A 13,755-nucleotide genomic window follows, 5' to 3' on the forward strand; every position below is an offset into this window, starting at 1 on the left:
AAAAGGAATTATTGATTCTTAATTTTAACATATGAATTAAATTGCTTAGGCGGGCGGTCTTACCCTGTCTTCCCCTATGCTTCATTAGAACTTGAGAGATATCTATTTCAGGACTTTTTTTTTCAACTATTGTATGGAGAGGAATCACCGTGCCATGTGAGACCACTTTATGGAATGCATGAATGCATATTTCATTAACAACTTAGATAGACATGTGTAAAACGGCTAAGGAATTTGATTTCATGAGTTTTATACACTTTCCCTAAACAAATGAATGTATCAAAGCAGCGGAAAATAAACCAAAAACAAAACGTTTATCAACACAAACATAAGCAAATGAAAAGATACTACGGTCAGCTTTGTATTCGATGATTCGATGAACCGTCTCTCCAGGACGCATGAGAGACCAATAACCATACTACTACCTTGCACCGAGTTGGATGATTGATTCCCAGTCAATCGTGGATCCCGTGGGGGTATGGTTAGTTTTTTAGGAGTTAGCGGTTTTACAAACAATAGGGACACTTTTTGGGGTTAGCTGTGTGTGTATTTTTTTCTGCGGCTGTATGTGTGCGTGTCTGTGTGCTCCCAAACACTTCCGGCCACGTGCAAACGTTCGCAGACAATCATCAGGCAGCGTTGCTTCGGACAATCAATGAATTTGGTTTTATTATAAATGGATTAGAAAAATAACTGTGGGTATTTTTTGTTGGTTATAAATATCAAGCAGTGTGGTTATTATACTGGTTAGAAACAGATATCGATTAATATTGATAAGCGGTAGTAGTGTCGAAGGGAAATGCCTGCTACTTCGGAAGGGTGGCTGTACAAACTATGGACACCGAAGTAGGAAGCATCTAGCCCTTCCTGGAGGGGTATAGAAAACTTCATGCATTCTAATGTGACTTGTAATCATCATTCAAGTTTCAATTTTTGGCGCGATTTTGAGTTATTTAAATAATGGTTGTACCTTCATACTTAAGAACGAAACAATGTATGAGTTTGTATAGAATCGAGTGGAAACCATAAGATATCAACGGAAAAAAGTAATGAAACAGGTGATCGTTTTACAAGGAACAGAAACAAATAAAATCCACACGGTAGATTCGTTTATGTACAGGGATAGGATGCGAAATCAGTTATAAACGGTATAATAGTTACAAGACGCAGGGAGGAGCAACGTGTGTTTCGGCGTAGACCGTTTCAACTTACCTCGTCGAAGAAGACCTGGGTCTTACGCAGGATGTGCTTCAGCTCGGTCAGCTCCAGGAAGTTGCGCTTGAGCGCCTCGGCGTTCTGGTTGACCTCGCGCAGTTCGTTCTCCAGCTTCTCGAAGGTCGCCTCCAAGTCGATCATCTCCCTCGGCTGGGGAGCTTCGGGGCTCTCGCCCGTGTCCAGCATCGGGATGCCGTCCTTCTTGATTTCCTTCTCGAGGTAGCGCAACTTGCGCTCCATCTCGTCACATCGGCGCACCTCGTTGACGAACTTGCGCTGGAACGCGTTCACGTCCGGGTTGAGCTAGAAGAGGGGAATTTCCAATTAGCACTTCCAAATTACCAAGCAAGTCTTCCATACTCACATCCCGGAACTGAACGAGGCCGAGTTCTCCCAGCTCGGACACGCACGCATACGCGGCTTCACTCTGCAGGAAGAGCTGACACAGGGTCATCTCTTCGCTGCGGAACAGCGAACCCATGGTTGGAGGGTTGGGCCTTACTCCCGCGTGCCGCACAAATCACCAAAATGTACTCCCGGTCCGGCCGATGAGGCTGCAAATGAAACAAAGGAAATGCGGTCAAACGATGCTCTTCAAAAGGCACTCCAAAAATATGCACATCAACTTGTATAAAAAATACATGTAATTTATAGAAAAAAAAACATCACAGAATCATTTTTAGGTAATACCTACTGATAAGCTACGCAATGTAGCGGACCAATTTTGCTTTTACCTAAATGAGTGCAAGTTGCACTGTTTTGTTCGTCTGCCCAAAGGAGGTTCAGCCGACTCATAGAAACAAATTCCAAGAAAAGCCTAGCGAAACCTCAGGTGAATTTCCCCAGTCAATGTCAATGTACGACTAACGCAAATGCATTCGTGACCATATACGATGGTTGCTGACCGCATGGAGCTACTGTGTACAGATGGGAAAATGTTTATCCACCTCTCTTCCTCCATTTGTCGGTTATCATCTCGACCAGCGGGTGAATGCATCGTGATATGCATTATCTGTGCCTAATCTAGCGTAGGTATACAAACCGGCAACTGTGTTGCGCGCTGGCGCCCAAATAGGAACGTGTGAATTTGCGATGTGGGCATAACGTTTCCCGCGAATTGGAGATTATTCTACTAGTAGAATCAGTTCATGATTACTAGGTAATTGAAGCTGGTCTGTTTACTTTAAGTTGATACAGATTTAGACATTCAGAAGCGCGCATCGTACCTTCGTGCTGTGCGTACACGAATTCTCTCTCCTTTTGGAAGTTCTTTTTAAAACTACCTGAAGCAATAAAACAGTACTTCTCAGTACTAAAATAAAAAAGGTACTTTTCAGTGCTAATAAAACAGACCTTTCCAGTACTATAAATTCTACTACTGATCCCTTTACGATTCTTGTTTGGACCCGTGCCTTCGATTTTTCGTTGGAACCGTTTTAGCTTTTGCTAACGGTGGCAACAGGTCCGTTCCACTCGGGCTCAGATTGGGTACCACTTTTAGTACTGCATTTGGTCCCTCGGTAGTGCAAAAGGTACCCAAGTGTGACAGATCCCAGTACACTTTTCATGACATTCTAGATTACCTTATGAGCCATAAAATTATGGGCAACTGCAAGGGACATGGAGGTCTTTAATTTGTCTTTGGTAGTAATCCTTCTTGGACACCGTCTTGGAAAAAAACCTCTCAAAGGACACGTCTTCTTTCGTTTTATCACTAAACATGGTTGCAACTACACACAAAAGGAAGGGTGAATCTCTGAATTCACAACTTCCTTCCAAAAAAGTGGGGTTTAAAACTGCCACTAAACGTGGCAAGAATGGAAGAAAGGACGTTTCTCTGGAATGCGAACTTTCTTCCAAGGGCGAAATGGATAATATTGACAATTGCATCGAAATGAGCCATCAGTTCGATGCTCTAGACAAATTTTCCGAACACCAAATCGAAGCAGTCTCTAGCCCAGGCTCTTTGATTCAAATGAGGAAGCAAATAAAGGGCGAACACGAAATTATAGCGACACCGAAAATGTCATGTCAATTTTCTTATAATGTTTATAATCAAACCAAAATTTTAGGGTAGTTTCATACATATATTTACTTCAAAAATCAAAAGAAAAGTTAATCGATGGAGCCTTGAGTGTAAAATTGAAGGCATTTTCGCTTGATGTCCTCCGTTAAAGTCTTTACAGTGTCATCCGGCACCAGATTCTCAGTTTTTTTTTTTTTCATTTTCTTAACATGTCCTTCTCGTCTTTGACTATCTTCTTGCTCTTCCGAAGTTCCCGCTTCATTATTGCCCAGTACTGCTCCACCGGGCGCAGCTCCGGACAGTTTGGCGGATTCATGTCCTTTGGAACAAAATGGACAGAATTGGCCTCATACCACTCCAGGACACTTTTAGAATAGTGGCATGATGCCAAATCTGGCCAAAATAGCGGAGCTTCGTCGTGCTACATCAAGAACGACAAAAAGCGCTTCTCGAGGCACTCAGATTTGTAGATCTCGCCATTTACTGTGCCCTTTGTCACGAAAGGCTCACTCCTCAGTCCGCAAGAGCAGATGGCCTGCCAAATGAGATATTTGGAGGCGAACTTCGACATTTTCTTCTTCTTAAATTTGTCGTCCACATCGAACTTGCTCTTGCCGGTGAAAAACTCCAACCCCGGAATTTGGTTAAAATCGGCTTTTATATACGTTTCGTCGTCCATCACAGCCATATTTTGTTAGCATCTTCTCGTAGAGCTTCCGTTCCCGAGTTTTAGCCGTCGATTGTTGCCGCTCATCGCGGTTTAGGAAGTTCCGTACCTTTTATGTATGTAGTCCAGCTCTCTTATTTGCATTCTGGACGTAACTCTGCGATATGCTGATCTTTTTAGCCAAATCACGGCTTGAGACGTTGGGATTTACTTTAATCATCCGCTTCACCTTTCCGTCCGTCTTTTTGTTCTCCGGTCCCGGTTTTCTTCCAGCTTTTTTGCCGTAGTCCAACGTCAACCGCTCCTGGAACCGCTTCAACACTCTGGAGACGGTTGAATGGTGAATGTTCAACATTTTTCCCAACTGCCGGTGCGACAAGTCAGGAAATTCCAGGTGTTTGGAAAGAATTTGTTCTCTCGACTTACGTTGGTTCACCTCCATTTTCGTTGAATCGAAAAACACGACTTCGAATTTGACAGCATGTAAACAATACACATCAATGAGAAAGTGTGCATAATTTGGTTGATTTTTACCCAATGGTAGAAAAGTTATGTCCTGTTGAATGTGTCGAAAAAATTTTGTGTTCGCCCTTTAGTGCCGCCTATCGTGATCAGTTGTTCCGAATTTGGGGGATTTAGGCAGAAGATCTTGAACTCTATTAGGGGAATCAAGGTCTCCTTCCAAATCGCAAAGAAAGGAGACTGTCGCCTTTTGCCGGAAACTCTTAAAGATCGCGAACTTCTTTTCGAACATCTTGAAGAGAAGAAGCACATTTTTTTGCTTATGACGACAAAACTGAACTGTTCAAAGTCATCTTGAAAGGTCTCTCAAGTGACTAAAAATCACCTGAAGAGATCAAAAATGGAATAAATGATTTACTTGGATTTTCCCCGGTCCAAGTAATCATTATGGAAAAGAGAACCCAATCTGGCATTCTTCGAAAACGGTGCTCTTAAGAAAATTATTTAGTTTACTTTAACAAAAGTGATCTAAATAAAACTAAAGCTACAGAAAAAGCAAGACTTATGTTCGAAAAATGTTATGTGAAAAATTCCGGAAACCTGGAAGAAATTTCCAGTACCCCACTCAGTGCCGTCGGTGCCAAAAGTGGGGTCATGGTACAAAACATTACCGCATGGATGTTAAATGAATGATTTGCGGAGGTTTTTGTCACGCCAAGGACGTCTATCCTGTGAAGGAAGATACCAAAAAGTTTATATGCACAAATTGCGGGGGCAACAATAAGTGGAGGCACGTATCAGGCAACGCTTTTCGTTCCCGGAAATCCCCAGATAGACACTCCACAAATGCTCATTTTTTTCAGTTAACCATCGCTTGCTTGAGAATCATACCCATCAAGTAAATTATAATCATGCTCATTCACAAGCTTATTTTCTTCCGTCGGGTAGCCGTTCGAATCTTTTAATTTCGAATGTATTTACCCAAGGAAACTCATATGCTAATGTAGTAGCAAGCAGTTTCAGATCTTCCTCTTTAAATTGTCATCCTACGGAAAACCGTTTTAATTGCTTCAAATCGTATGGAAAACCCCCAGCCGCCGCAGGCAACTCATATTCCGTCTCTTCATTAACGGATAATCCCAACAAAAAATCATCAGAAAATGCAACTACTTCTAGTAAAGTGTATCCCTCTGATTTTTATTTTTTTTATTTATTAACTGAACAATTGAATCGAATAATTGATGCAATAAAATTCTTATCGGATTACGTTTCTCTAATGGATTCAAATAGTTTTTTTTTAATTGGAATGCTCGTTCTTTGAATGGTAATGAGGACGAACTGTTTAATTTTCTTACAGCTAATAACATACATATACATAGCAGTTATTACTGAAGCTTATTTGAAACCTGGATTCAAACTCAAAAGAGATCCAAACTATTTTGTTTATCGTAACCCGGATCGACTTGATGGGGTATGTGGGGCAGTTGCTATCATCATTAATAGGCGTATTAAAAATTCTACTTTTTTCGTTATTTGAAACCAAAGGTTTTGAAACTTTTGATGTTTCTGTTGAAACACAGCTTGATAATTATACTTTCACTAGCTTACCCAGCGTGGCTAGCCACGCTCGCACAAAATTTGAAAGCAGAAAGCTATGCATAATCCTTCAAAGATTGATAATGTTTATGTTTAACTGCAAAATGACAATATGAACTAATGAATATCTCTGTTCATAACTGTGAAAGTGCTCTATAAATAATAGGCTGAGAAATACACTCCGTCCCAGTTGAGCTGTAACCCGACATTGACATGCATGATACTAATGACCGCAAAATCGCCTAAATTTATACTCTGACCACAATCTATTGTGCATGTAACCTTAATGCTGTTGTAATATTCTTCTTTGGAATAATTACAGCTGTAATGCTGTTGTAGTGTTTCTTCAGCTGTGAAACATTTCGAAAATTCCAGAACATTCTATGAATTAGAGAAAATTACATTCTTGAATATTCTACTGAATAGCTGTTGCAGAGTTCCATAATAAATTGTTGTCTTTCAAAATCATAGTTGTAATGACGCTTGAAAATATCGACTCATAGAACAGGAATGCTTTAGAAAGCTGTTATGGGGGACCATCATAGTAACCATGAAATTTTGCTTTAGTTTGTTTTTAGTTTCACTGTAAATAGAATAAGAACTCGATTTGGCGAACAATAATCTGATTCATGTGTATATTGCTTTCCCACATGCCAAAGTCGTGTTTTAAAGTTGGAACTGTTGAAACCCCTTTTGAATCACATATTTAACCCCAACCCAATCCAAGTTCGATCGAACTACATTTTGCTTAAAGGTGGCTAATTTACGATTTGATCACCGAACAACACGTTTAATCGAAGCTTTTCTATGCAACATATTTTTTTCGAAACATAAGCATATATTGATTATGTTAGCACAAAATTGATTTAGCAGGATCAGTGAAAATTAAAAATAGATGTATTAATCCAGAAAATGAAAACAAAAACTTTGAACAATTCAAGAAAATTCTACGAATGAAGAGGAAATGTGTTCCATGAAACTCTAGAATATTCTGTCAAATAACTTTTGTAATGCTCTACATTTGAAATTGCAATGTTATAGCAATCAAATTAACTGTTGTAGTGTTCTAAAAATGCTGTTGTAGCGCTCAATGAAACTTTTCGGTGAATTATTTCAAAGCGTTACTGACAGACAGACAACTCTGGGATTTTATATATATATGATAGCTGCCTATTTGCCTTTTCAATGCAATGGGCAGCAAGTTGATTTGGTTCAAAACGACTTGCGGAAATTGACTCGCAATAAGTCAAACGGTTTTGCCATTGGTGACTTAAACGCAAAACATCGAATAATTCATTAAGTAATGCCAACAACATAATTATTCTTACAAGTAAATAAGACAGAAATTGGTTTTTATGATTTCTACGGAAATATATCAGATAAACTTAATCCGAAAAAATAAACATTTTACAGTTCATTTGCAGTTGCTGTGTCTGCCAAAAAAATGTCCGGAGGAATATAAGCTATACCACGTGAATTCCAAATGACGACAGTTCTATCCACATGATTTCAATACAGCCCCATATCTTATATTGATAAACTGAATCCGATATCAGTAATCTCCTCTTACGTAACATCTGATAAAAACTTGTCACATGCATACGTATAACGCACACCCGGCCACGTTATAAGCAAGTATTATGATAATCTATTTTTAGATACAGAAAACATAAATAACACAGATATTGAAGTGCTCTATCTTTTACTGTGATTGATTCCACCATTTAAACTACTATTTTTGTAATTAAGATATCTGATATTGAAAAGCTGGAGTTCATCGTAAAAACTTGAGCACCGTTAGGAACTGTTAACTAATGAGCTAGAATACAAAGCCTTGCTGAATTCGATTCCTGGTCAGTCCAGTATAATTTAATTCTACTAGATCTGTATCCGTTGATCCATGCCGTCTCGAAAATATATTCCAGTTTCTTAGTTTTCCTATTTTCACCAAGGGGTAGCAATGATTCGATTTGTAGGGGATGACTCGCTGGGTATTTATAGGCTCCCTATAGATTTTGAAGTTGAACGATGAACTTCCTTTCCTGATCACAAGAAGATCCTAGAACAGTAGTTTTCCATCCTGCTTTTCCTCGTGGGTGAAATTGATTTTCTTGCGTTTCCTAGTGATTGTATCCAAAATCATGGCTAGATCCTTCCGCTTGATAACGCTGAATAAGTTGTCGACATATCCCCATCATTTATTCGATAATACTCCTCGTTTCTTTTTGAATTCCCTACAGATTCGCCATGAGTAGCCTACACAAAAACGGAGAGAACCTTCCATGGGGGCTCCTTTTGTCTGCTGGTAGAAGTTTCCTCGAAATTGGAAGTAGCTCTTGTCCATGACAACCTTATCAACCCCATGTATGTCCTGATCTATTCTCTCCATGCTGCATCCGTCCTTTGGGGTGATAACCAGTCCTCGAGAAGATTTAGGGAATCCTTTACTGGAACACTGGAGATAAGATTCGCTACGTCGAAAGACACCGTCATCTCGTCATTCTCGACGTTTTCTGACTCCAACAGTTTCTGAGAGAACTCCTGGGTAACCGACCTAGTGGGGAATGGGTTCGGCATACTCTGGAATTCCATGACTAACCATTTTGCCAGCCTACCGATAAAATTTTTCACAACTTCTTTCCCGGTTTGTGGATTTTTGGAAGTCCTTTGATACGTGGAAGAATGGGGTTTGCCTCTTTCAAACGAGTCGCGCCAATGATCGCCTTGCAGTCTTTCAGCAGAGTTTTGTCCGTAAGCTTGATAAGTCCGGGTAGTGGATCCACTCGCATATGACGGCAGGGGCCTTCGTTTATCTTTTTCTCCATATGCTCGTCGTAATCCGTCTTGTCCATGCTGACGACCGAATATCCGTAATCACTCATAAAATGCTAAATTGAGATGGAGACTCTGTACTAGAGAAAAGTTACTGTCATTAGGAAGAATAATTTTCTTCATGCCAAACTTCTGTTATGCTAAACAGCCAAGTAGGGTAAGGAACTACTTGGGCATTTTTATGATTCTTGACCGAATTATCTAAAACTTTGCAAAAAAAATCACTTCAACACAACGCATATTGTTGCAGAATATAAGTCCAGTAGCTTTAAAAAACACCCTGCTGAACTGAATCAAAAGTGACAAGAATGAGATTTTGAGATAATTTAGAAAACATGTATCACGTATTGAGTATTGATAGAGATCGTCAATAAGCAACTACATAATAGATAATTATACAATGCTTTACGTAATGTGTGAAGTATACTGAACGAGACATTACTACATTTCAAAGAGAATCAAATATGTAATCAAATCAAATATGAATAAATTTGAAATTATAATTTTAAATCAATTACCAAATCAAATCAATTGCATAAACAATCGCTTATCGTATCAAACTGTGAAATCCGGTAGGAAAATAAATCTCATACTTAATCTTCTACCAGTAACAGCACCTTTTAGCCTTTTTCTGGTGATAACAGAGGCGGGCACGCGGCTTAAGCGACAAAAATGCGACCCCGGCTCGATTCCCACTGATCCCCCAAAAAATCCACCACCATGCGGCTAAGGCGCAAGATAATGTCGTCATGTGCCCACCTCTGACACACGATATCGTGTGTCGCTCTGGTTGATCGCCGCCCAGCACTTGGTGATTGAAAGCAAATATATAATCTTCTATAAATATGGACGCGCGCGCCCCAAGCCCTCTCCCCTTTGCAAAACGAACCTTGTTTCACATTCATCACTATCGCCTCTATTAGCATCCGTAATTGTCGCGTCGTTGTTGAGCTGCAATCACCATAGCTAGACACAATGATTGCAGCCCGACACATAGGTCGGTCAGGGAAGACGGGTTGAGATGCGCCCCCTAAGGGAAAAACCCAAATTTTACTATGAATTTAGTCGTATATGTTATTCTAATTGGGTTTATAGGGAAGTCAATGAAATTACTCAAAAAAATCATTAGATTGAAGAAAACTTTTCAAAACGACCTATCTAACACTGAGAAGCTCTCTTGGTTTACTTTCTCTTCAATAAATAACTGAGCCACATTAATCTCTTCTGTTGCGGTTTTTCGTACGAAACACTAGTCGTTCGATCTATAGTGAAAAACTTCCCAAAAACTTTAGTACTGCAATGTTGTAATCAAAAGAGAGCGAGAGAGGAGAGAAGCTTTCATTGTTACTTAAGTCCTTTTGAAAAGTTTTGCGAGACACGCTGAATTTTTCTAAACGACCTATCTAACATTGAAAGCCTCTCTTTCATCAATATCTAAGAAGCATTTACATCTTCTGATGCTCTTTTATCACGGATCGTTAGCCAAGAACATCAGAATTCAGTGCATTACGACGGCGCATTTTACACCCTGTTCCCCTGCTAAGCGCATCAGAGCTCATCTCACAAGTATAAGTCTTGTTCGATGGTAATGACGATGGTCTGAGTAATGCGAACGATTTGACTCCCATTGAAAAATCAGTGCATCGAGTATCTACAGTATTGGACAATACATTTGCAACTTTTTAGATTGTCCATACAAAAAGGTCAACTAGTTATATATGGACTAATTTAGGAGAAATTTGCCAAGCTATTCAGACATAACTTGATTTTCAAACATATATTTTTGAGTAATTTTTCCATTCACAAGTTCGAATGTAATAATAATTTGACTTGGAAAAAAATCTTGAAGAAAAATGATTAATGATTTGTTTGATAATATAAAAGCCCTACACAAAAAGCTATTCTTTCATTTTTTGAGTAATTATTGCTTTTGAAATCGGGATCGGAAAAATCACTCAAAATATATCTCGCATAACTTATGATCTCGCCCTAAAAGCCATTGGTAACCGAGTGTGTAGCTCATTGTTTTAAAGCAACTGAATGAACCGTGATCAAAACTATCACCAATGGGAGATAGATGAGGATCTGCTCTTTGTCGGAGCATTGTTGAATAACGTGAAAATCCATTCGTTTGCTCAGTAATAACAAGCTATACACTTGGCGAGGTCATAAGTTATGCGAGATAAGTTGAAATTCAAGCTAGGCCTGACAATTCATTTTATAAATAACTGCGATATAGCCTACCAAAGTTCATCATTTTGTATGAAACATTAAAAAAGCTAAAGATGCATTGTCCAATACTGTATGTAACAGTGATGCAGCATGACTCTAGTTTTCCACCATATAGTGAATATAGTAGGGTACCTGTCATACCATCCATCCAACTGTGGCTCATTTGAAAACCGCCGCACGTCGACTATCGTTCAAGCTCGACACTTCAACCATCTAGATACCTAACCTATGTTTGCCTAATTGGCTTGTCTAGGTCGTAGTGGCAGTTCAAGAGGGGGCTCTTTGTCGCGCTGCACTAAATTTGTCGTCAGTATTTCTTATCAATCGTAGCAGGTTGGCAATCGATGCCATTTGTCATTCGATTCGAATAGGCTACAACGAGACGTCGAGACCAACTTAAATATTGTGATGAATTCGAAGAAATTTATTCATCATGATAAATAAAAAAAGGGTGATTGTGCATTATTCACTCATAACTACAATTTAGTAACTCATTCTATTCATGAACGTTACACAGAGAAAAAATGTTAGTATTTATATTTTCCGACATTGCTAGTACATTTGCAGCATTTTTCTATTATAATCATGATTATAAGTTTGCATCAATTAAATCCTATGTATTTATCACAAGATTTTTCAGTGCGACTTGATTTCCTTTAAACCATAAATACCTACGACGATCTACTTTTTTTTTTTTTTTTTTTTTTTTTTTTTTTTTTTTTTTTTTTTTTTTGTGGTATTCAGTTGGAGCTGCCTGACAGCTTAACTTGTCAAGGCTGAACCCTCGGTCTGGCTTTTGCCAAGTTTCCCCTCTACCAGGACCAATACTCAGACGGACTAGGCAATGGCGCCCACATGAACACTGTTTTTTATTAGTATTGTGACGTGGTAGTTTTTGAAAAGTACCCATATTCCCTTGCTTCTGAGAAAAGGAAGCATTATGAAAATCAGCAGCTCCATTAGAATTTGTTTGAAATAGTAGTGTAGAATTTGTTTGAAATAGTAGTGCATTACTAATACTGTCTAGTCGAAATGGTTTTGAATAATTTGTCATACAAGTGCTATTCTGATTACTATTGTCTTTTACGTAAGATTAGAGTCTTAAATGTCAAGTGTCGTCAAGTCTTAACAAAATTAGGCTGTTTAGTAGTAGTTCTAGTTAATTTCATTTTTTGTTGTTAAAAGTATTTATTGGTCATTACGTTCATATATCCTTAAAGAAAAAAGTCGCTTTCCTTGTCTGTTCAACAATTTTTCGAAACTAGCAAGTGTACCCTAATGATCGATCTCAGCGTCTTAGTTTCCATAGTCATTTTTATAGTGAATATTGAAGAGTAAAGTTACCTTAGGCTTCTATTACAGTCTCCTACAAGATTCACTTTTCGGTGGCAAATGCAATGCTTCACAACGCCTACTTTCTACTTGTAAATTTTGCGAAAATGAAGCTGGAATTAGATTATTTATACCGCTGTTACAAAAGAGGTATTTCTTATTATGGCAATGTAAAAACCATATTAAAATAAGATTGTCGCCACTTATTTCTACTCAGTGAATCTACTAGTCATTTTCCTAAGAGTTCCTATGTATTCCCTACGTCGTATATGATAACGATGTATCTTATCTAGCTAGCTAATAGTAAGAGTGGCTACGGATCATTCTGGTTAGCAAAAGGCAAACTGAACGTCACCAATAGTATTAATGTCCACTTCGAATAGATTAATTATTTGAAATGGGCATCAATTCTATCAATGACGCAGAATGTCCGTTGGATCACATCCGAGATATTATTGCGTCTATGCCATATGAATTATGACGCGGCTTTAAGCAAAAAGTGCCAAAATGTGATACCACCACTACAGGTTACGCCTTTGGTTTCCATCATATGGGCTAATGGATTATGCCCTCCCATCGCGGCAAGGTCGCATAACCAAGGGGAGGGATAAATACCTACGACGATCTACGAGGATTTATTGATCACATATTATTATTACTATTATTTATCTCCTAGGCTCCTAACTTTTCGCCCTTTATCGTGTTCGCCACTATGAGCAATATACAGTCAAACCTACATGAGTTGATATTGAAGGGACTATTGGCGCATGGAAATATCTATAACGTTTGACTATATATTGCTAATCAATCCAAGTTTTAACCTCATATCCTAATAACAAATAATGATTGTGGGGTAAGTTTGCGTAATAGATTTTATGATATGACTTTTTTTAAATGATCAATACAATATTGGGATACTTTTTGGATAATCTAGGTCATTCAAACTATTCTGAAGTCATGGCCTTCAAGATGTGCATGGTCGACCATATTATCATATTCATTTCACGCGTGCAGTAGCAGGGTGTCCATTCAAAATCAGTTTTCCAATTCCCGAATTTCTCCCGGTTTCCTAAAAAAATGTAAACGGATGACAACATGATCCAGCGACTTGATATTATCCTGACGTTTGAAAGGAAATTTTGATGTTTGATTTGACTTTCAGAATATTTTTTCTCAGAAGCTGCATAATACCGAATGATCAAATATGGAGAACCTGATCTAAGTTATTTACATGTTATTTTGAGTAACATTTCATAATACTGTGAGTGCAGAATGGCGTTGGCTATGGCTATGGCTAAAATTTTAGACTCATATCAAAGATGGTTAGAAGGAAGGTTCTAACCATCTTTGCTCATATCTAAAAAATCATCTTCTAAGGAATCAATTTTTTTTT

At 38.5% G+C, this 13,755-nt stretch overlaps 1 protein-coding gene across 5 annotated transcripts in view; it reads right to left on the reverse strand.

Moving 5' to 3' along the window:
* Nucleotides 1-13,755, reverse strand: part of LOC5578943 (V-type proton ATPase 116 kDa subunit a) — a 61,911-nt gene that overhangs the window by 38,339 nt on the left and 9,817 nt on the right. For all 5 annotated transcript variants that reach the window (XM_021837447.1, XM_001657182.2, XM_021837446.1 and 2 more), the window contains exons 2-3: nt 1,580-1,769; nt 1,213-1,518 (exon numbers count right to left, since the gene is read on the reverse strand). In XM_021837447.1, the coding sequence (XP_021693139.1) occupies nt 1,213-1,518; nt 1,580-1,696 (423 nt within the window). In that variant the 5' untranslated portion in view covers nt 1,697-1,769. The remainder of the gene's footprint in view (nt 1-1,212; nt 1,519-1,579; nt 1,770-13,755) is intronic.

This window comes from Aedes aegypti, chromosome 1 (genome assembly GCF_002204515.2).
Source record: "Aedes aegypti strain LVP_AGWG chromosome 1, AaegL5.0 Primary Assembly, whole genome shotgun sequence".
Classification (NCBI taxonomy): Eukaryota; Metazoa; Arthropoda; class Insecta; order Diptera; family Culicidae; genus Aedes; species Aedes aegypti.